The following is a 24,351-nucleotide window of genomic DNA, read 5'->3' on the forward strand; positions in this document are numbered from 1 at the left end:
TCAATTAACTAAAGTTGCAGCATATAAAATTAATATACAGAAATATATTTCATTTCTATATACTAATAACAAAGTAGCAGAAAGAGAAATTAAGAAAACAATTTCATTTACCAAGGAGAGTAACAATACTTAAGAATAGATTTAATCAAGTAGGTGAAAGACCTGTACTCTGAAAATTAAAAAACACTGTTGAAAACAAAGTTGACACAAATGGAAAGATATTCCATGTTCATGGATTGGAATAATATTGTTAAAATGTTAAAATAAAATGCCAACAGAATTTTTCACAGAACTAGATTTGTAAGGAACCACAAAAGACCTCAAATAGCCTAAGCTATCTTGAGAAAGAAGAATAAAGTTGGAAGTATCATAATTCCAGATTTCGAGATATATTACAAAGCTGTAGTAATCAAAACAATATGGTACTGGCACAGAAACAGATACATAGGTCAATGGAACAGAATAGACAGCCCAGAAATAAACCTATAAGTAAATGGTCAATTAACCTATGACAAACGAGGCAAGAATATATAATGGGGAAAAGACATTCTCTTCAACAAATGGCACTGGGAAAATTGAACAGCAACATGTAAAAGAGATAACTGGACCACTGTCAAACACCATCACAATAATAAACTCAACATAGATTAAAGACGTATATGTGAGACATGAAACCACAAAAATCCTAGATGAGAACACAGGCAGTAATTTCTCTGACATCAGCTGTAGCAACATTTTTCTAGATATGTCTTATTTTTAATGTTTATTTGAGAGAGAGAGAGAGAGAGAGAGAGAGAGGGGGAGAGAGAGAGGACAAGTGGGGGGGGGGTGGGGGAAGAGAGACAGAGGGAGGCATAGAATCTGAAGCCGGCTCCAGGTTCCAAGCTGTCAGCTCAGAACCTCACATGGGGCTTGAACTCACAAACTGTGACATCATGAGCTGAGCCAAAGTCAGATGCTCAACTGACTGGGCCACCCAGACGTGCCTAGGTATGTCTTTTAAGACAAGGGAAACAAAAGCAAAAATAAACTACTGGGACTACATCAAAATAGAAAGCTTCTGTACAGTAAAGGAAAGCATCAGCAAAACAAAAAAAGCAATCTACTGAATGGGAGAAAATATTCACAAATGATATATCCAATAAGGGGTTAATATCCAAAATATATAAAGAATTTATGCAACACAAACAAAAATCCAATTTGAAAAATGGGCAGAGGACCTGAATATACATTTTTACAAAGAAGACATACAGATGGCCAACAGACATATGAAAAAATGTTCAACATCACTAACTATCAAGGAATTGTAAAGCATACCCATGATAAGATTTCACTTGACAACTGTCACAATGGCAAAATTAAAAAAGACAAGAAATAACAAGTGCTGGCGAGGATGTGGGAAAAAAGGAACCTTTGTGCACTGCTGGTGGGAATACAAATTAGTGTAGCCGCTATAGGAAACACTGAAGTTTCCTCGAAGAATTAAAAACAGAAATACCATATGACCTAGTAATTTGACTACTGAGGTATTAACCTAAAGAAAACAAGAACACTAATTCAAAAAAATACATATGAACCTCTATGCTTACTGCAGCATCATTTACAAAAGCCAAGATATGGAAGCAATGTTAAGTGTCCATTGGTAGATGAATGGAATATTAATACAGCCATAAAAAAGATGAGATCTTGCCATTTGCAACAACATGGATGAACTAGAAGGCATTATGCTAAATGAAGTAAGTCAGACTGAGAAATACCACCTGATTTCACCCATGTAGAAGTAGAACCAAACCAAATTAATAAACAAAAAGTAGACTCAGGCCTTTAAAAACAGAAGACAAACAGGTTGCCAGTAGAGAAAGAGGAGGAGAGAGAGGCAAAATGGGTGGAGTGTCAGATACAGGTTTCCAGTTATGGAATAAGTCATGGGAATAAAAGGCACAGCACAGGGAATACAGTCAATGATTTTGTATTAGTGTTGTATGGTGACAGATGGTAGGTACTCTTGTAATAAGCAGAGCATAATATATAGAGAAGTTGAATCCTACGTTACACACCTGAAACAAATGTGACATTGTATGTCAACTATACTCAATTTTTAGAAATAAAATAACAATTAAAAGAAAAAGGAGGTCTTGCCATCTACTGCAATGTTGTTACTTTTGGTAATTTACTTTAATATAAACAAGAAAAAAATCAGAGTGTAAAATATGTAGCAATTATCATTTCAACCGGATTAAAAAAACAGGGAGAAACACCTGAATATCCAAAAGAATTAGGCTGGGGTAGTGGAATAATGGGTAACATTTTTTATTTCTCTTCTACCGCTAGGTAAGTTTTATTTAAAAAAAATTGGGGGTGCCTGTGTGCCTCAGTCACTTAAGCATTCAACTCTTGATTTCGACTTAGGTCATGATCTCATTGTTTGTGAGTTCAAACCCTGCATAGGGCTCTACATGACTGTGTAGGTCCTGCTTGGGATATTCTCAGTCTCTCTCTTTCTCAAAATAAATAAACTAAAAAAAAAAAAAAAAAAAAAAGAAAGAAAAAAAAAATTTCAAAAATCTAGTCTAAAATAAAGGTTACCTAACATTTAGTCAAGATGATTATTTTAAGTAAAAAGTACTATCTACTATAATATACAAACATTATGACTTCTTCAAGAAGCAGAATTTGTTGTGATATATTGGCAGTTGGGTTCATAAAGATTCAAGGATGAATTGTAGTGTTATTCATTCAACTTTAAGTTCAATTACATCAGAAGGATTACATTAAATTTGCCAAGTGTCTGCCTTTTGCAACATACTGAAGATAATGCAAACAAATAATGTAGCCAATCTTGAGCACTATAACAGGCACAGTGTCATCTTTTCAGGAACTTGACTTTTTTTGCTAAAACAAATATGCCTATTTTGACAAAATTCAGGAGAGGAAAATATATAGACTCTCATCCATGGAAATTTATATCATGATATAGTTTCTTTAAATGATGGATTGTATGACAAGATAGGCTATGCAGTTCAAGACCTCTGTGTTCGGGGCGCCTGGGTGGCGCAATCGGTTAAGCGTCCGACTTCAGCCAGGTCACGATCTCGCGGTCCGTGAGTTCGAGCCCCACGTCGGGCTCTGGGCTGATGGCTCAGAGCCTGGAGCCTGTTTCCGATTCTGTGTCTCCCTCTCTCTCTGCCCCTCCCCCGTTCATGCTCTGTCTCTCTCTGTCCCAAAAATAAATAAACATTGAAAAAAAAAATTTAAAAAAAAAAAAAAAAAAAAAAAGACCTCTGTGTTCAAAATGACAGAATTACGAAGAGTAACTATTTTAATTGAAAAGGTCATATTAGCTAGGAAGTAAAAATCAATAAACAAACATATTTTTTATTGTAGCCTACCTCCCTTCCTCCAATATTTGCCATGTCTTTGCATGTCCAGCATGAAGAAGTCAGTCTTAAGCAAAGACAGGACCCTAAAGCATCCTTCAGTCTCTCTTCTGCTGCTCATTAGGTGATAGGAAAGTTCATTAATTGTGCTAGCCCTTAGTTACCCTGTTTGCAATGCATGCAGAATAACAATAAAATCCACATATTTCACAGAGTAGTTGGGAACTGTAAATGAATACAGGATGAGTAAATTAACAAAAATTAAAATAAACAAAGAACAATGAGAGGAGGAGCTTATGGGGATAAGACATCTATTATGTTGATGTGAGATGTGTTTTGCACTGCTGCATTTTTTATTAAAATTCACATCACTTTAATAGTTACTTAGTGTTGCTACCAAACTAGCTTGCTAGCAAATCAAGGACAATTGACAAAAATTCTGTGATTGAAAGAAAAGTAAGGGTGGGTACAGCAGCAGGAAACCCTGGGAGCCTTTAAATACTGAATTCAATTACTTTTGGGTGCCTGGGTGGTTCAGTCAGCTAAGCATCTGACTCTTGATTTCGGCTCAGGTCATGATCTCCTGGTTCCTGAGATTGAGCTCCATGTGGGGCTTTGTGCTGACAGCACAGAGCCTGCTTGAGATGTTCTCTCTCCCTCTCTCTCTCCCACTACCCTGCTTGTGCTCCTTTTCTCTCAAAATAAATAAACATTTTTTTCAAAAAGTTACTTTTGGCTGGCTGCTGAATAAACAAAGAGCTGTGCCTAGAAACTGAGAATTTAATAAAGAGAACTGGCTTTTGTATCTGGGGAATTATCAGAACTTTAAGGGGTTCTTATTCTAAAACAACCAAGTTCCATGAACTTTAACAGCTCAGAAACCCCTGTAACCACCGGCTTGGCAGGGTCTCTATTTTCTTTCTTCCTCTCAGCCTGACATTCCACCAGTCTGTGCATGCCTCAGTGAGAAATCATTTGATTTAAGGAACATTACAATGGAGTACTTTTTTCTTCTCTATACAAATGTATTCAAATTTAATTCACATATGCATAAATTTTTTAAATAACATCTTGTAGTTCTACAACTTTGGGCAATTTATTTACCATCTTTAAGCCTCAGCTTCTATATATATGACATGGCTGAGTGTGATATGAGATACATAAGTAAATTTTCTAGAATAATATTGACACATAATATGGACACTTATTTGCCTTATACTTCTCATTCTTTAGTATTTTCACAAATATAGGTCATAAATATGTTCGTCATTTAAAATTTTTACTTTTCCATTCACACCTTTTTTATATCAGCTCTTTTCCCACTATCATTAACTTTCTACCTATAGATAGTTTCTATACTGTTTGCATTAGAGATCATTTCTTCTAAAAAATCAGTTTAAAAAAAAATCTAATTGTACTACCTCGTCAAAAAGTTTTCTTGTGAAAATGATAAGCAGACTACATAAGGATGACCTAAATTTTTGAAAAAGTTTTTATTGTTTTACTGAATGCTGGTTTGTTTTTTTTTAGTTTTCCTTTGCTTTGCATTAAAAATTTTATTCATTTTTTTATGTCTTTGTTTTTTTTTTTTTTTTTTTTTAATTTTTTTTTAACATTTATTTATTTTTGAGACAGAGAGAGACAGAGCACGAACGGGGGAGGGGCAGAGAGAGAGGGAGACACAGAATCCGAAACAGACTCCAGGCTCCGAGCTGTCAGCACAGAGCCCGACGCGGGGCTCGAACTCACGGACCGCGAGATCATGACCTGAGCCGAAGTCGGCCGCTTAACCGACTGAGCCACCCAGGCGCCCCTATGTCTTTGTTTTTTAGAATACTTTCTATTACAATTTAGACTTTGCCCTTTCCTTATGCATCTACAATTTATTTTAGTTCCTAGTCTTCAGATATCTTAATAGTTCTATTTTCCTCTGCCATTTTATCTTGTTTGCTGTGACACCCATCTTGTATTTCAATTATCTGTGTCATGTTTCCACTACTGGTTTGTTTGGTCTCTAGAACTCCCTCCACTAAATTATACAACAAAACCAATACTACTCCTTCCCCCTTTTATTTCAATCTTTCATCTCCCAAGTTATATAATTTAATATCGTGACATTATCTTGCTTTATTCTCTAAAGGTTTCCTTAACAAATACTGGAGCAGGAACAATGATACCAATTTTAGTCATTTCTTTAAAAACTTACCAAATGCCCACTTGGCTGGCTGCTGAGACCAGAAGGATGACAAGGCCCCATCATTAAGGTGCTCATCAATGAGAAAGGGAAAGACATCAAGTCAAGGTAAAAGTCACATTTGAATGTGATAGGAAACACACACCAAAAGGATACTTAAGCCCAGGCTTCTTGTTAGAATGATGCCTGGTTAAATTTTCAGTTAATGGGATTCAAGGCAAGCTGCCCCAGAATGTGACACTTTGTCATGTGGATTGTTTGAGGTGGAGACAATCAAGGGCTCACAGTCATGAAGAGGTTTTTAGCTCTTTAACTGTCTAAAAGAATTTAGATAGAAAGCCTCTACCAGGAAGAGAGCTATTACCAAAGATAATTATAGTTTATCGATAGGTTTATATAGGTAATGAAAGACTTTTCCTCATGACATGGCAAACATTTGTTTACCAAACATTAGTTCTTGTTTTCCTGTGAATGGTCTTCCCACCCTTTGAAGCCCCAAATTCCATCCTCTCTCTTTCCCCTTTTCCTTAACATCATGGCATATAAGCCTCTACTGCCTGTCTTTGACCCTCTAGTGTCTATGTGAGGCTCCTGAACACAGGAAATTAAATTTGCTTCTTATTAATCTGTTTTATGCCAATTTAATTATTAGTCCAGCCAAAGAGCCTAGAAGGGAAGAAGAGAAATGTTTTTCTACAGACTCTTCCTTTGTATTCCTTACAGAACTTAAAATAGTCCTAGTCATAGCTCAACAAGTTGGGAAATGCGATGATGCTAAATTATTAAAAAAACATTTCTGGCCTAGTTATTCATGTTTTATTGATCAACGGAGTAAAATAATTGTCACATGATATCAAATAGTCACTAATGTCTGTTTGGATTAGTGGGTTTCCTCACTTTTGACAATTCCAAAGTGGGCTTTGGTAGATTTATTCACAATACGAAATACATATATGTGAATATGTATATATTGTATTTATATACATTATATACACACAGAGATTTATTTAAGATCAGTGAAAAATATGTTTTCTTAGCTTTTATGTAAAATACTTAGATTTTTCTAAATCTCTTCATTGCTCTGATAATGCTAAGTCATGATTTTACAAGTGCTTTTAAAAAATGGGCTTCTATAGTGTCCTCAACCCAGCCCCAAGGAGTGTCCATAAAAAAGGACATGGTAAAGAAATAACATTAAATGTGCCTGTAAAGTCCAAAGCTCTTTCTGAGGAAAGCGACTGTACTCCCCTCTAAGATTGTGACAAGTTGCTGCAGGTGACAGATCTAATATGTTTTCCTATTTGTATCATAAAACTTGCTGTCCTGTCCGTCGGAGCTTTAATTGTACTACCAGCTAATCCATCAACAAACAAGACCTATTGTTTTATTATGATATTGACATGTAGCAAAGGAGAATTATGGTATCTTATTGCATAGAACTAGCCTCACTGCTTTATAATTTATACATTTTTATGTATTAGGGAAAAATATGTTCATGGAGTCAGGCTGACTTTGCTGCAAATCCTTACTCTATCACTTATTATGCAGACTTGAACAAATCAGTTAATCCCTCTGAATATCTGCTTTATTATAGATGAACCGGAAGTAATAATACATACTTCTTGATTTTATTATAAAAAGTAAAGTCACTAATAAACCAAAAGCATTCACTGGAGCACCTGCCAAGGAGTAAGAGCTCAGTAAATAATGGCTGTTATTAAAATGAACTGTTTATGCCTGTCTCCCTGATTTGAATGTTGGCTCTTTAAGAAAGACTATTCTGCTCCATCTTCTTAACCCTTGCTGGGATGTCCGAAGTTAGCCTGGCTTTCAAAAGCTTAAAGATAATCTTGTGAAGTAGAACATTACGCTATAATGCTTTATATTTATGCACCTATCTACACACATATACATAAACACATGCACACATACATACCAACACATATCTTCTCCTTCTGCATATTAACCCCTCTAGTAATTTGGGAACATGATTTGTAGCTCTGTCCCCCCCACCCAATTCTAAGTCTTTGGCTATCTTTATGTCTTGTTGACTACTTGAATAGTTTTATTTCATATGTTATTCTATGCACTGAAATCTTGATTGGTATAATAAAAGAAATAAGAATGCAGAGAAAACCAGGGGAGACTGGGTGGCTCAGTCGGTTGAGCCTGACTTTGGCTCAGGTCATGATCTCACAGTTAGTGGGTTCACGTCCCACATTGGGCTCTGCACTGTCCGTGCCAAGCCTGCTTGGGATTGTCACTCTCCCCTCTCTCTCTGGCCCTCCCCTACTTGCACTTTCTGTCTCTCAAAATAAATAAATAAACTTAAAAAAAGAGTACAGAGAAAGCCACTAAGTTATATGACAACATAGCTTATAAATGAAAAATATACAAAACATCCAAATTTATATATCAATTTAATTTCTGCCACATGCCTAAATTGGCCATAGTATGGCTTCATGCTGCTTTTAAAAAATATTTATGTCTTAAAGGTAAAACAACTTTATACTAGTACTTAAATTATACCACAATTATTTCCCTATATCCATGCCATACTGCAATATGACAACACTTCATGATAAAGACTTAAACAAATATGTACTATTGCCAAGGCAAGTGCAGTAGAATATTAAAGATTGTATCTTTTTGTCAGCTCTTCATCAGGTTACTAGAGTGTGTCAGGAATTGGAGGCTAATCCCCATTATGTATCACAGGATATTGCCTCATTCACACTGTACAACTGTCTCACAGACCTGAGGAGGAATGTAATTACTGCTGCGATAAGCCTCTTCTGGAATATATGCAATTAATTCACCTGGAAAAAAAAGGAGTAGCCTGACACTTTAATAATGTTTAAGTATACCTAATCTATTTCTTTTCTGTTCCTAATGTTTCCTAAATATGAGAAAGAAAGAGGATTTGAAAGTACTTACAGCTGTCTGTTCTTATGTAAATCATCCATGGGCCTGTAATATTCTATCTTAAAATGAGTGGTATGAAATAATACCCTAAGTTATAATAGATTGTAGAGCAAGTGGGGAATTACTTTTAAGATGAATTCAGGATATGATTTTCATGCAAAAAAGAATGTTTCTCTTATCAAGTAGGAATTATTCTGTTATTAAAGCTTCAAGGACATACAATTTTATTCAATTTGAATTCTGAATATGTTTTAAACCAAATCAAAATCATTCTCTTCAGATTCTTGATAAAGTGCTATTTAGCCGTATGTATTTCTTAGAGTCTTATTTTTAGCTCCTCCTTTATTATGCACAGTAACCTGATTATACATAATGCTTTACTTTCAGTTCTTCAATTGCCTTCAATTTTTCAAAATTCATCAGTTCTACAAGTGCCTTTTATGCAGCTCCATACTTTGCTATTCAAGTATTAACAAATGAGCTGAGAGCTTGGTTTACATTTCAATAAAGCAAATGGGATTTCTTAAGAGACTGGAGAAAAATGGTTGTTTATATGTTTACTTACATTCAAGTAAGAATTTTCAATATTTGCTTTCAGTGAGAAAAAAAGGTTTAATAACACACTAACATATATGTGTATACACACACACACACACACACACACCCATATATGTATGTATATATAGAGAGAGACAGATTCATATATATACTTATCTTATGTGATCTGTTTTTCAACTTAGTCTTTACACTGAAGGAGGAAGAAGTTTTCAAAACTCAGCTATGTACCTACCTTATTGGATATCTAGAACAGAGATAATTTTAAAAATCCTATTTCTAGAAGAAAATCCTACTTTAAATAATCAAAGACATAAAATGAGATTTAGTGATAGCCAGAAAAGAAACGCAGCTAGTTGAAAGGTGGTCATACAAAGCGTCGTAAATGTTATCATGCCATAAAGTAACGTTTTAATAAACATAATATTAAGATTTATGAATATTTTGCAAAAGGTATAATTTAGGCAACTTTTTTTAAGGTTTATTTTTGAGAGAGAGAGCACAGAGCAGGAGGGACAGAAAGGGAGGATAACAGAGGATCTGAAGCCAGCTCTCCGCTGACAGCAGAGCGCCCCATGTGGGGCTCAAGTTCGCAAACTGTGAGATCATAACCTAAGATGAAACGGGATGCTCAACCAACTGAGCCCAGGTGCCCAAATTTAGGCAACTATTAAATCATGCCTGATGCAACTTTTTTGGTTAGTACATTAGTTTTAAAACATTAAAACAAAACATACAAAAAAAAGGAAACACACAATTTAAAATAAGTTCAGAACCAGCTATTAAAAGTCAGTAAAATAGTTAATGTATGAACTAAAATATGTATCTTGTAGTTCTATTTCTTTACATCTTAAAAATACTACAAATGGTTATATCAAATGACAGAACTGAAGTAACTCAAGATTCTTTCATCTTTATAACTATGCTTTCATTTCTTATTTTGAATTTATTGTTGAATACCTTAATATGTAGTACTACAGGGGTTAGAAACACAAATTGGGTTTAAAGATTCTGAACTGTTAATCTCTGTGCAAAGTTCTCCTTAACAGGAACTTCTCCCAATTAACCTTCATTTAAAAATACAATGTTATTAAGAGATGAGTAATAATGTGCTAACGCAAATTTTAAAAGTGTGATTAAAATGTAAACAACCTAACCTGAAGTTACTAAATTAGGATTCAGATCCATAAGAAAACAAACAAACAAACAAAAACCCACATCATTCAGGGAGGAGACTTACAACTGACATTTTTTAAATTGTTGGCCTATGGTAAATGCAAAATGCTTTTAGTCGGTTTTATTATTATTTTAAGTGCTTCCCAGTCAATGCCTCTCCTCACTCATTAGATTAGAAACATGTGATGACTAAAATAACAGCTCTCACTACATTCTGACGAGTCTAAATGGTATGTGGTAAATATGAAGGCAACCATTGGAAGTATTTCTGTTTTGCCTTCCTTTTCTTTGTTTTAATGAGGGATGTATTATAGCATACTTATTTTCAGACAGTTCATAAACTTTCTGGCTGAAGTCTTATTTATGGGTCACTTGTTGAAACTCGGCTTTTAAGTATAAATATGCTTTTAAAGAAATATACCGTAAAAAGCAGAATCTGATGCTTTCTACTCAGATGGGCTGCAAAATGAACACAAGTTTCTAAACGAAAGAATAAAATGATAGACATTATACAAGTTTAGAGTCATAAATTACTGACAATTCACCTTTTTTAATGTGGTTACCCATGCAAATTCATTATTGACAAAGTAATAGGCATTTAAATTACTGGTAAAACATAATATTAAATGCATAGCATGGTGTACTGATCCTAATTAGGGCAATTAAATTTTACTATTTACAGTCTTAGGTCCAACTAAAGTTATTTTTACTTTTAAGTTATCTTCAACTTCTTTAAAAATATTTTTAATCAATCCATTAATAAATGCCAAACCCAATTTCTTCAATTTCTGAAATCGTATAGGGTAAACTTTTCACCTATACTGTGAAACCATTTATAAAGTTTCTGAAGCCATTTATAAGATTAATAATCATTTAGAAGAAAGTATCCCCCCACCTCCCAAAACACAAGGCTACACTTCACCATCAATGTTTATGATAAATCTCTCAGATATATTTTAGGAACAAGAAGGTAATATTTACAATGTCCCTCAGTTTTATACTAGCAATAAAATAACATTGCAATCTTCAACGTGACCTTCACTTAATAGCTGAGAAAAAGCACCAAACTTTCTCATAAGTGGGAAAAATATTCATCTGTTTTATGTCATCAGTAGTCAAAGTCAAACCTAAAGTTAAAATAATTTATTTTAAATAACTTTTGTTATATTGATTCTGATTAGGTATTCTTACTTTTAGCCAATATGTTTAGACCTTTGGCCTTAACTTATACCAATGCATTAAATACCATGAAATCCCTAAATCTTTGTGCTGGTAGAAGAGTTCTATTTCTTTTTTTTTATTAAATTTTTTTTATGTTTATTCATTTTTGAAAGACAGAGAGACAGAGCACAAGCATGGGTGGGGTGGAGAGAGAGGCAGACACAGAATCTGAAGCAGGCTCCAGGCTCTGAGTTGTCAGCACAGAGCCCCACACAGGGCTCGAACTCCCAAACTGAGAGATCATGACCTGAGCCAAAGTCAGATGCTCAACCGAGAGAACCACCCAGGTGCCCCAAGAGTTCTATTTCTAATATTGAAAAAGTTAAACATACTCTACACAATAAGTACAATTTATATTTAAATATATATCCAAATATCATTTAATTATTTTTAAAAAAAGACTTCCTATTGTTTCTGACTCTGAAAGTTTGTTCTTTTCCATGCTTTCAATTAATATCCTTATTAACAATAATTCTCAGTGAAGTACATGTCACAGTTTTTCATCTTATTTCCTACTCTGAACCAGTAATTCCTAGCAGTCTTTAGTAATAATCTTGTCCAGGTTTTTGATTTTTATTCTCAGATGTGAGTTTTTGTCAACTAGAATCTTACAGAGAATTTTGATATGCAAAAACAGTAATATCATAACTAATGTCATTAAGTGGCTGTAGTGAAAGAGTAGAATTCCATAAGACCTCTGATACCTTTACTTCCCTTTCAGACTAAATGATTGTATTCCCAAATTCATGTTGAAATCCTACCCCTTTGATGTGATGGTATTTGGGGTGGAGATTTGGGGAAGTGATTAGGATTAGATTAGGTCATAAAGGTAGGGCCTTATGGGATTGGTGCCTTTAGGATGGGATAATCCACCTTGGGGATTAGGGTTTTAGTTGATTAGCTTTGGGGAGGACACAGTTCAACCCTAGCACTATTTTTCATCTTTCAAGTGAATAGATATTCAAAGAATTAGAGACCCTGTCATCAATACCCCATTTGAAGCAAACGTTCAGGAAAACTTTTTAGATTTTTTAACGTTTATTTATTTTTGAAAGACAGAGACACAGCACGAGTGAGGAGGAGAAGAAACAGAGGGAGACACAGAATCCCAAGCAGGCTCAAGGCTCTGAGCTGTCAGCACAGAGCCCGACGCAGGGCTCGAACTCATGAGCTATAAGATCATGACCTGAGCTGAAGTCGGGTGCTTAACCGACTCAGCCACCCAGGCACCCTGGGAAAAGATTCTAACCAAACCATAAATGAATCAGAGACCATAGAAAAGAAAGATAAAAAGTTGAGAAAACAGTAATGTGTAATAAGTCTTATACTATGCACTATAATTAGAGATTTACAAATGTAAATCACAAATATTAAAATAAATATGTTTCAGAGGAAAACCACTAAAAGAACTGAAATCACTAAAAGTCTTCAAAGCTTTGCAAATTTCATGTATGTTTCCAGGGTAGGAAACAAATAAAAACATTAAGATTTCATTTGATGGGAGAATAGTCTCAAACTTGAAAAAGGAATTTCAAATGTTTGGTTAATTCCAATTTTTGTTTGTGAAAATATTTTATAATATCAATACAAGCTATTTTGATAATTTATTATCAACATAAAAGTATTATTTGCATAGCTCATGTCACATAGGTGCAGCTAGCCAGTACCCTTCATATTACCTCATAGCAATACAGAGAAGATTTTGTTGTATTATAAAGCACTTAGAAGTAAGTGTATGAACCAATTCTTTCCTGATTACCCATAACAAAAATTCCTGCCCAAAGAGTTCGTCTTCTCCAGTTAGTTGCCCTAACACTTCTACAACCACAGGACACTCTGGTATTCTGATATTTAATATTCTCTTGTATATCATACAATACATGCAAATAATTAGCTATTGAAAAAAAAAAAAAACAATAAGTCTCACCAAGGTAAGTGATGCATACAAATTTCAGGGATAATAATTTAAGACATCTTGAAATTGTTCCCAAAAGTACAAACCTCTTATTTTTGTTTTTCTTCTTCTTAAAGATAAACAGGAAGGAATAAATTCAGAGTATGATTACAAAATACATTCTTATTAGAAATGCAGTTAATAATGTGGATAATTTGCCCCAAAATCAATATATAATCTAAAATCAGAATCATTAGGTTTTCTTAGCATATTTATGCTTTGCAAAATCTACTAACCCAGAAAAAAAAGTGAAGTTAAACCAACATAATTCTGAAATCACAGAGTAAAAATGCTATTTAAAATGTGCATTTAGTGCCTGAAAAAAATATATAACTATGAAATATAACCATAAACATTAACATTTTGTGCTATGAACTAAATCGTGTCCCTCCCAAATTTGTATATTAAAACCCTAATCCCAGTGTGATGGTATTTGGAAATGGGGGTCTTGGGAGATGCTTCAGTTTCAACGAGGTCATGAGGGTATATGTAGCTCTCATGATGGGTTCGTGCCCATATAAGAAAAAAGTTAGAACTCTCTTTCTTGTCCTCTCCATGCACATGCACTTAGCAAAGGCCATGTGAGCACAGAGTAGCCATCTGCAGCCAGGAAGAGAGCTCTCACCAGAACCCAACCATGTTAGCACCTTGATCTTGGACTTCTAGCCTCCAGGACTATGAGAAAATAAATTTTTTAAACCATCCAGTCTATGGAGTTTTGTACAGCAGCTCTAGCAGCCTAAAATGCAATGCAAAGGACTATTTATGTAATGGTCAAAGGAGAAGCCCATCCATTCTACCGAACTTTTTTTTCTTCATTCAAACTGGGTATCAACAGATAGACATTAAACCTATAACATACAATTTTATTAGGGATTATAATAACCCTGAAGCAATGGTTCTCAATTCGGGAAAATTTTGCCCCCAGAAGACATTTTGCAATGCTTTCTCTCTCTCCCTCTCTGTCTGCCCTTCCTCTGCTCTCTCTCTCGCTCCCTCAAAATAAGTAAATAAATTTTTTTAAAAAAGTTAAAAAAAAAAATCTTTTTGAGAGAGAGAGAGCTCATGGGAGCAGGGAGAGGGCCAGAGGGAGCAAGAGAGAGACAGCAGGCTCCCAAGTAGGCTCCAAAGTAGGCTCCACACTCAGTGCAGAATCCTGAAGTAGGGCTTGATCCCACGACCCTGGGATCATGACCAGAGCCGTAATCAAGAGTCAAAAGCTCAACCAACTGAGCCACCCAGGCACTCCTCTGAAATGTTTTCAAATTCTTAAAGGTAGGTAGGTAAAGTATAAAAGTAAAGTTTAATGTCCACCTTGTCAAAATGTCACAAGTTATTTGTTATCAGGATCACAAGTGTGCTAGGAGTTAATTTTTAATGCATCCAAGTGGGTTGTATAGCTTTTATGTGGTTATACCCTTCCACTATGCTCCAAATCCAGTTTTGATGATGCCCTTTTCTTTTCAGCAACATCTCTCCTTCTTTAAGTCCTTAAATCACTTACACACTTTCCTCTTCAGCTATAGTCCTCTTTAATAAAACAAACTTTGTTTTCAGAAGTTAACATTTTCTTATTTAAATATCCAAGATGGTTATGCAAACTACATAGCATAAAAATGGAACAAAAACAAAAACAAAACTCTTGCAAGTCATTTTACTAAATCAGCCAACAGAAGACTTTCTTTCTCGGATGCAGGGGCATTACATTACTTTAAGTATAATGATGTAATATTAGCTTTAGGAGTAATCATTTTCTTTCTCATTCCACTCAACAAATGAAGGTCTGATGTCTTGTATATGTTTTAAATTTAATCACAACTAATGTTAAGGGGAAAAAATGAATACTTCTTTCTGAGCTAATCCACCAAGAATAAGCATTCTGACAAAGGGAATAGATTTTCTGTTGTGTTAAAACTGATGATTATTTGCATCCATTAATATCTACATGATTTTCATACAACTTAAATATTTTTTTGTCTACCACATAAACAAAGCTTGGTCACATAACATGTACCTCTGGAGTTATGTTAACTACAGAAGTGTTTTCCTAATGTAATAAAATAAATTTACAGTAAATCTATTACTTATTTAGAAAAGGTAATTCCAAGTAACATAAGACATGTTCCTTTTGTCTGTAGTACTATTACTATTTTAAATACTGGTTTATAGGTTTTCTAAAGCAACAATAATAAGCTCATGAGGCCAATAACCAGCATCAAGTCAATCATAACACAGTCCCAATAAAGGTCAGGTTTCAGTTAAAACATTATCTGTTGTCAAGAACCAATAAAATATGCTCTAAATCTGTCCCCTATTTCACTAATATGTTGAGAATTCTCAGAAGCTTGATGGTCTATAAAATCTGTTTTGTCATTTAATTGTATCAAATAATTAGGTAATATATCATTGTTAATGTAGTCAACTCTGACATCATCCTAAAGAATATAATTGGCTAGGATTTGTTTTTTCATCTTGATAACGAGTCAGGCTCTTTTACTGTTTAATACTTCTTCATTTTACTGGTATTATTAAGAACTTTTGATGAATTAAAATTCCTTTCTCATTCCTCTCTTTTTCATTCTTATTTTATAGATCATTTTTTATTAAATTCAGAGTAAATTTTATTGCAAAATATTGTTAATATACATATATAAGTTGAAAACACATACTTAAGTAATGCACACTGCTGTTCTTGTTACCTACCAAATATATTTTCAGGTTATGAAGTTTAACTTAATAAACTTTGTATAATGTTGCATTTTAAAAACCCCTGAAAATATCAATAAACATTTAATATTTTGTGTAATTTTATATAATATAGATATCACATTAACAAAAATTAGGTTAATACATTTTTGGCAGCTTTATGAAAATAAAAAGTACAATCTATTTTTGTTTAAGATTTTTGAGTACTTTGCTTCATACTACATGATCATATCTCTAGGTAGAGCAGTATGAAGTTAAATCACACACTTTACAAAATAAAATATGACCTTAGTCTTTATAATTTTTGATATATAAAACTAAAATGTCTAATCTTGGTTTAGTGATCTGTTTCTGGAATTATACAATGTTCAGTATAGATTAGAGACCATTCTATTTTTTAGATTTTCAAATCCTCACATCTGTAAGACTATAAAATTGATAATTAATCCGATTGAAGCATTAACAGTTTATACATAATATTATTGTTAACAAAAAAGTTGTTGGAGGGTTTATAGCAAATAACCTTGCAAGGAAAGTATGTTTGTGGGCCAATATTTTTATCACTTACCAGCTCTTCCTGAAGTTGGCAAATGAGTTCATCCCGCTCTTTCAGCTGCAGCTTCAGCATTGAGCATTCATCTTTCATTATATCCTATAAAAACATCAAAGAGACAGCATAATAGGCTTAGCCATTTCACTTTGCTCTTGATAAGGAAAGTCAGCTTCACACAGTGGGAGATAATTGCATATGACTAATGAAACTCAAATTTTCTACAGTCTGTTATTTTTCATAATATATTCTAAGTTGCAAGATAAACAAGCTAATGCATCTGAAGATATTATTCTACATAATATACACAGGTATGTTTTTTTAATCAGTCTTTTTCTTTAATATCCATTTGTCCATTTTGTTTCCTAAGACAAACCAGTGAGTCATCCTAAAGTCTTTCCTCCCATTCTTGTGCATACATAATGAGTAGAAAAATGGCTATCCTCTAAAAGAGATACTTTTACCTATAATCTGTTCCCCTGCTATAATTAAATATTAATTCCCAAACCAGTTACCAAGTTATGGTCTTTATCTTTGATGGTGTCTCTATAATACTTGTCCCTTTCACTAGAGCACTATCTTTGTGCATTTTCTTCTCACTGTGTGTGTATGCTCAGCCACAGCCTCTATGTACACAATACATACACATCCGTGGCCTATATTACTCTATGCCTATATTACTTCTAACTCTCAAATACTTACTCTAGACACATGTACCTTCCAAGCCTCAACTCATAAATAAAACTACTTACTGAGCATATACTCAGCATTGTCCCATAGACATTCCTGGGCAGCATTTGTCTCATCATTTTCCTCTACCTGAAAACCTGACTTCTACTTACTTCTCACATGTTTCTATTTCCTAAAATAAGCAGGAAGCCATCCTATACTCTTAGTTTTTACTCACTCTGGCCAAATCTGATATCAAAGTCTTTAATCTCTATTTCCTTGATATTTCTTAGATGCACTCTTCTCTATCTTCATTGACTTACTCAAGGTGTCCATTGTTTCTTGCTGGCTTAATGCAGTGAATTTCTGAACTTATTTTTCTATCACCTTCCCTATCTGCTAGAGATATTTTCCTAAATGGCAATAAATTACATCCCTTCTTATTTAATAGCTAATCACCTCTTTCAGGAAAATAAAGAAGTCAAACACTCTTTAGCATAGTATATAGTGCCTTTCGTTATCTGCTACTTGCTTATTTCTGGAGCTTCAAAGTTTTTCATTTCCAACTTTCTTAGAACCATTGATCATTCCTACAGAACTGAAATACAAAATGTTTTATGTATCCTGCTTTACCCATACACAGGTCTGGACTATAAAGTCTTCTACACATGGCACTTCTCTATTCCCCACAATTTCTTGTGCTTTTAGAGACATTTCAAACATTGCTCCTTATTCCACTAGAAAGCTTCCCCTTGTTGGCTAAGACACCCCTTGAGAGTAAGGGCATGTTCCATAGCATCTAAAACGTATGTCATTTCATGCAATATTAATACTTCCAGAGTTGTTTGCTTGTTCCCCAGACTCATTGGGCTTTTTGCCTCCTCCACTTCAGCAGATAGGCTATTTCATTAGCACCAAACACTGTAACTGATGTGCAATTACTCAAATACACATTTCCTTTCCATAAAATTACCAAATAAGAAATGTTTACATTAGGGGAATTCCCATTTCTTCTGAATCCGTTAACCTTATCTGAACTGACAAGGAGGAAAACAGCTAATGGCTTAGAAAAAATAGTACTTGTTCATTCTGGTTTCATGATGTTAATAATTTGTACTTCCTCTAAACTAAGTAATAACAAATGTATGATTTGAATTGACTAATATCTCCTGTCATCTGCTTGCAACCAGCTTGCCTGGGAGATGCTCATTACCTCTGTACCTTTCCTTTTGCACTATGCCTATTTCTTCCCTAAATCACAGGTTTTCATGGATACAGTTTACACACATTGTTTTTAATACATATTTTAACAGATTTTAAATATTAACGAAAAGATGGCTTAGCTTGCCTCACAGCACAAAGGTAAAAACAGCAAACTTAAGAGGTAGGTAAGAGAATAATCAAGCTTCTTAGAATCAGAGATGTAGAATCAAATTCATGGTACTTCAACTAAGTAGTTCTGTGACTGTGCTAGTAACTTTTCTGTGGAGGTTGAAGATAACATCAGATGATAAACTACCTGATGGCAAAAACTGCATTGTATTTGTACTTATGTTCCTAAAGTCTTGCATAAGATCTCACTTAAGAAAAAGAACTCTTAACATAAAATAAAATGTTGTCACAAGTGAATTCTCCAGGAGACAAATACTGAGGTGTGGTTAAGGTTTATTTATAATAAAAGGTCCATTAGAGAGTAAACCCACATAAAAAGAAAAGAAGAATCAGACTTGGCTAGGGAGGAAGTTGGACCAAGACCCATACCTGACAAACCTCTGCCATCTAAACGAAGAGGTCCAGAGCTAAGGGTGCCTGTTAGAGGAATCCTGTGTTGAGAGAATGTAGGCAGGCTCTTGTACCACTCCCTGTTCAGTCACTGGGGGCTCATGAAGGAGAACTAAACGTCCCCACAACTATATGGTCAACTAATCTTCAACAAAGCAGGAAAGTGTATCCAATGGAAAAAGTCTCTTCAACAAATGGTGTTGGGCAAACTGGACAGCAACTTGCAGAAGAATGAAACTGGACCAATTTCTTACACCATACACAAAAGTAAATTCCAAATGGATGAAAGACCTAAATGCGAGATAGGAAACCATCAAAATCCTAGAGGACAATATAGGCAGCAACCTCTTTGGCCTCAGTCACAGCAACTTCTTACTAGACATGTTGCCAAAGGCAAGGGAAACAAGCAAAAGTGAACTACTGGAACGTCATCAAGATAAAACCTTCTGCACAGCAAAGGAAACAATCAGTGAAACTAAAAGGCAGCCTATGGAACAGGAGAAGATATCTGCAAACAACATATCTGACAAAGGGTTAGTATCCAAAATCTATAAAGAACCTACCAAACTCAACATCCATAAAACAAATAATCCAGTGAAGAAATGGGCAGAAGACATGAATAGACATTTGTCCAAAGAAGACATCCAGATGGCTAACAGACACATGAAAAGATGCTCCACATCACTCATCATCAGGGAGATACAAATCAAAACCATGATGAGATACCACCTCATACCTATCAAAATTGTTAAAAGTAACAACACAAGAAACAAGAAATGCTGGCGAGGATGTGGAGAAAGGGGAGCTCTCTTACACTCTTGATGAGAATGCAAACTGGTACAGCTACTCTGGTAAACAGTAGAGAGGGTCCTCAGAAAGCTAAACAGAACTACTCTACGACCCAGCAGTTGTACTACTAGGTATTTACCTAAAGGATACAAAAATACTGCTTGGAACAGGCACATGCACACCAATATTTATAGCAGCATTATCAACAGTAGCCAAATTATGGAAATAGTCCAAATGTCCATCAACTCATGAATGATTAAAAAAGAAGTGGTGCATATATTCAATGGAAGATTACTAAGCCATCAAAAAGAATGAAATGTTGCCATTTGCAATGACATGGATAGAGCTAGAATGTATTTTGCTAAGCAAAATAAGTCAGTCAGGGAAAGACAATACCATATGATTTCACTTACATGTGGAATTTAAGAAAAAAAACAGATGAATATGGGGGACAGAAAAAAAAAAGAGAGAGAAGCAAACATAAGAGATTCTTAACGATGGAGAACAAACTGAGGATTGATGAACAGGAGCGGGGTGGGGATGGGCTAAATGGGTGAAGGGTTAAAAAGGGTACTTGTGTTGCGCACTGGGTGCTATCTATAGGAGAATAATCACTAAATTCTACTCCTTGAAACCAATATTACACTATATGTTAACTAACTAGAATTTCAATAAAATTTTGGAGAAAAATAAAAAGAGAGAACTAGATCTCAGCTGCTGTTACTTATTCATTGTCTCAGGTCATCCAGAGATGAGACTGACTTCAGCTAGAGAGCTGAGGCAGGCCCTAAAGGCAGGAGCTAACAGCCAGAGGCAGTCAGCTAACTGTAGGATTTGCACTTACTTCAGGAAGTGGTCCTTTACTGAAAGAGGATCTGGGCATCTGCCTGAATCTACTACAATTGTATTTTTTTTGCAGATTAATTATCAATAATATTTTTGTATATTGTTTTATAATTTAAAATGGAAGATTTGTCAATATTATGACTAATAGAATTGTAGAAAAAAATGGTTTTCCAAAAATATGCTCACTTTATATAATTTTCAGATGTTTTTTTCCCCCTGGGAAACTTTTTCAAGAAGTTCACAATCTCAGAGCTTTAAATCAGATAGGTGATAATATATCATTTGCATTTACTTATGGAATAACACATTAAATATTTATCATATGTTATCAGAAGCCAACTTTTATAAAAGCCTTCACTATGAATGACTGTGCAAATGAATCTTAGTTATCTAGACTTTCATTCTTAGTTGTTATATATACATGTGCCAATATTCACAGAAGTATTTGCTTAACAAACAAAATAAAAAGTCCTTGAACACACCTACTCTTAGGGGAAAACTAATAGCAATATTCCCTCAATATTCTCACTGTATTTGCAAATTTGTGGAATGTATTTGGCAGGATGATCTACTGAGTTAGAAATCATATTGATTGTAGAATTAGCTGGATTTTAATATTGTTGATTTTTCAAATGAGGTTATTTCATTAACCTGTAGGCTAATGTAACCAGTTTAAGCTTGTGCTTATTTAAATGTATATTTCTCATTCATAAACTATATGCTTTAATAATTATGACATCTTCTGTTTCTCATTCAAGCATAATTAATTTTTAGGACTAAAATTCAATTCCATTATTTCTAAATTCAGTAATTATTTATAAATGTGGAACTCATAGTGTGGTAGATTAAAGATGTCTACAAATCATTTTTTTACTATTCCTACTGAAAGATGGAGGCCAATGCCCTCTCCTTGGATCTGGACTGGTTTTGTTGTTTGATCAATGAATACTGCGGAATTAAGTCCACATGACTTTCAAGACTAGATAAGGTCAGCTTCCAGGACTGCTCAGTTAGAATGCTCCTTTGTCAGGTTACTTCCTTGCAGAAAGAAACTAACCTAGCCATGCTAAAAAGTAAAAACACATGTACTTCTGTTAACAGCCCCCTATCAGCTTCAAAAAGACACCCAGCTTTAATCGCCAGCCATCAGAGTGAGCCATCTTGCACATCTAGCCCAGTGGAGTCTTCAGGTGACTGAAGCTCACAACCAATTGCCTAACTTAAATTACTCCCAAATTCCTGACTTGCAAAATCATAAACAAAATAAGATTATCATTTTAAGCCATTAATTTTTGGATGATTTGTTATAGATACCACAAGCACATGTGGATAAACTCTGAATTATTATAATTAGAATTAGTATAAATTATGGCTCATTATAGTTGTATAAAAATGTATGCAGCTAATTTTGAAATATTTTGTGATTTATGATTTTTGTGATTTAAAGTTATAGTTTAAATAGTGTAATTTTCACATAGCTCATTTTATGCATGAAATGAACATTTATGTCATCATTGCATAAGTTATTAGAGAATCAGACATATAGATATAAAAACACCTTACAAATTATCTTATTCTTGTACTTTTATTTGATAAATTTGGAAAGTCACAGCCAGATACATAGATATTTGGGTAATTTGTCCCAAATTCAGTTAGCCAACTATAGTACCATACATCCTATAATTTATTTTGCCTAGAATTAGAATCAACTCATTGTTTTAGACTATTGTATAAACAAATTAAGTACCAAAAAATAAAAGGCAAGTAGAATCTGTAAATCACTTTGAAATGATCTTATGCTAAAATTAGAAATATAGGTTTAAAAAATCACATAATTTCTAACTCATAAACCTCACATAATTCCTCAAGTAAAATCATTAATGTAATTCTTGGCTACTAGTTACAAAAACATGTCAAAATTTGTATTGAATCATCATGATTCTTTCTATTTATAGACCTCTGGTCTTTTCTCTGAAGGGCTTTATGATTTACAAGTTATTTCCTAATTCTTATAAATAAAAAGGTCAAAAGATTTTTAAAAAATAAAGGAAACAGACAACTCTATCAGAGTAAAAAAGGACAAAATGTTATGAGTAAGTGGAAAAAGAGAAGAAATAAATAGGAATATGGTAGGCGCGAACAGCAGGGTAGAGGTTAGAAAACACAAAAATGTATAATAACCAACAATGTATTTTGCAGCTCTACCAAAATAACTGACCTCAAAAGATTCTTATGTTTTTTTTAAAGGATTTTAAATCATTTTTTAAAATTAATTAATTTGGGGGGGGGGGAGTGTGTGTGTGTGTGTGTGTGTGTGTGTGTGTGTGTGTGTGTGTACGTGCCCATTCACAGGGAAGGGGGGCAGAGAGGGAGAGAGAGAGAATCCCAAGTAGGCTCCTTGCTGTCAGCACAGAGCCTGATATAGGTCCTGAACCCACAAGCTGTGAGACCATGACCTTAGCTGAAATCCAGAGTTAGACACTAACCGAATGAGCCACCCAAGTGCCCCTGATTCTTGGGTTAACTGAGTTCTAAAGCAGCATACTACCTGTAGTATCTGAATAACTAGTGAAATAAAGCAGTGTAGGTACATAATCATGTAAACAGGACCATAAGAGGAACTGTTTTTAAATACTGAAAACAAAGTGACATGACCAACTCTTGGTTTCAGCTCAAGTCATGATCTCACAGTTTGAGTTCAGGCCCCACATCAGGCTCTGTGCTGGGAGCATGGAGCCTACTTGGGATTCTCTCTCTCCCTCTCTCTCTGCCCCTCCCCTGCTCATGCTGTGTCCATCTCCCTCTAATAAACAAACAAACAAATAAATAAATAAAGCCAATAAAAACACCACTCTAATTCTTTATTTAGTTTAAAATATACCAAAACATTGGTTTGTGAGCATAAGTTATTCCAGAAACAATCTTATAATCTAAAGCACTTCGAAGCAAATTTCAAGAACCATTGGCTCAGTTGTGATCATGTGACACTTAGTGTCATGTACTACTCATATTGTAAGACATTGCTCGTTTATCAAGTAAAAATTTATTAGAAATGTTGGCTTGTCTTGCAGAACACTCACCAAACAAGTTACTCGAAATCTAAGGTTTTACCATAATTGAAAAAAAATCATAAATCATTTCAGTATCAATAATTGCTAAATGATAAAAAGTTTCTTTTTACATTCAATTGAAAAGATTCTAGATTTGACTTTATACAGTCACTTAAGAGATGAACTAACATTTCATTGATTTATAGTGTTTTTTCCTAAATATTGTTTTCATAGAAATATAAAAATAGAAAAGGCATAGTAGGTGTTCAAAGTGAATATCTTAGAAATGTATTTTTTAGCATATACAAATCAGGAGACAGCATTATCCATTGACACAGTGGTATATTGGTTGTGATTTTCAAGCAATCAAAGAAAAGGCTCCTTGGATATTGGCATAATCTTTTCATTTGGAAGTCTACTCTTATTCCTAATGATCTTTATCACTCAAAAGATAATGATGACTATATCTGATATTTGTATAGGGGCTTTATAACTTGTAAAACACTTTAATTTACAGAATTTCTTTTTGCTATCAGAATATTTCTTGACCAGTTATT

At 34.2% G+C, this 24,351-nt stretch overlaps 1 protein-coding gene across 4 annotated transcripts in view; it reads right to left on the reverse strand.

Moving 5' to 3' along the window:
- Positions 1-24,351, reverse strand: part of CCSER1 (coiled-coil serine rich protein 1) — a 1,315,617-nt gene that overhangs the window by 709,167 nt on the left and 582,099 nt on the right. For all 4 annotated transcript variants that reach the window (XM_045472859.1, XM_045472868.1, XM_045472871.1 and 1 more), the window contains exon 8: positions 16,677-16,760. In XM_045472859.1, the coding sequence (XP_045328815.1) occupies positions 16,677-16,760 (84 nt within the window). The remainder of the gene's footprint in view (positions 1-16,676; positions 16,761-24,351) is intronic.

The sequence above is a fragment of the Leopardus geoffroyi genome, chromosome B1, assembly GCF_018350155.1.
Source record: "Leopardus geoffroyi isolate Oge1 chromosome B1, O.geoffroyi_Oge1_pat1.0, whole genome shotgun sequence".
Classification (NCBI taxonomy): domain Eukaryota; kingdom Metazoa; phylum Chordata; class Mammalia; order Carnivora; family Felidae; genus Leopardus; species Leopardus geoffroyi.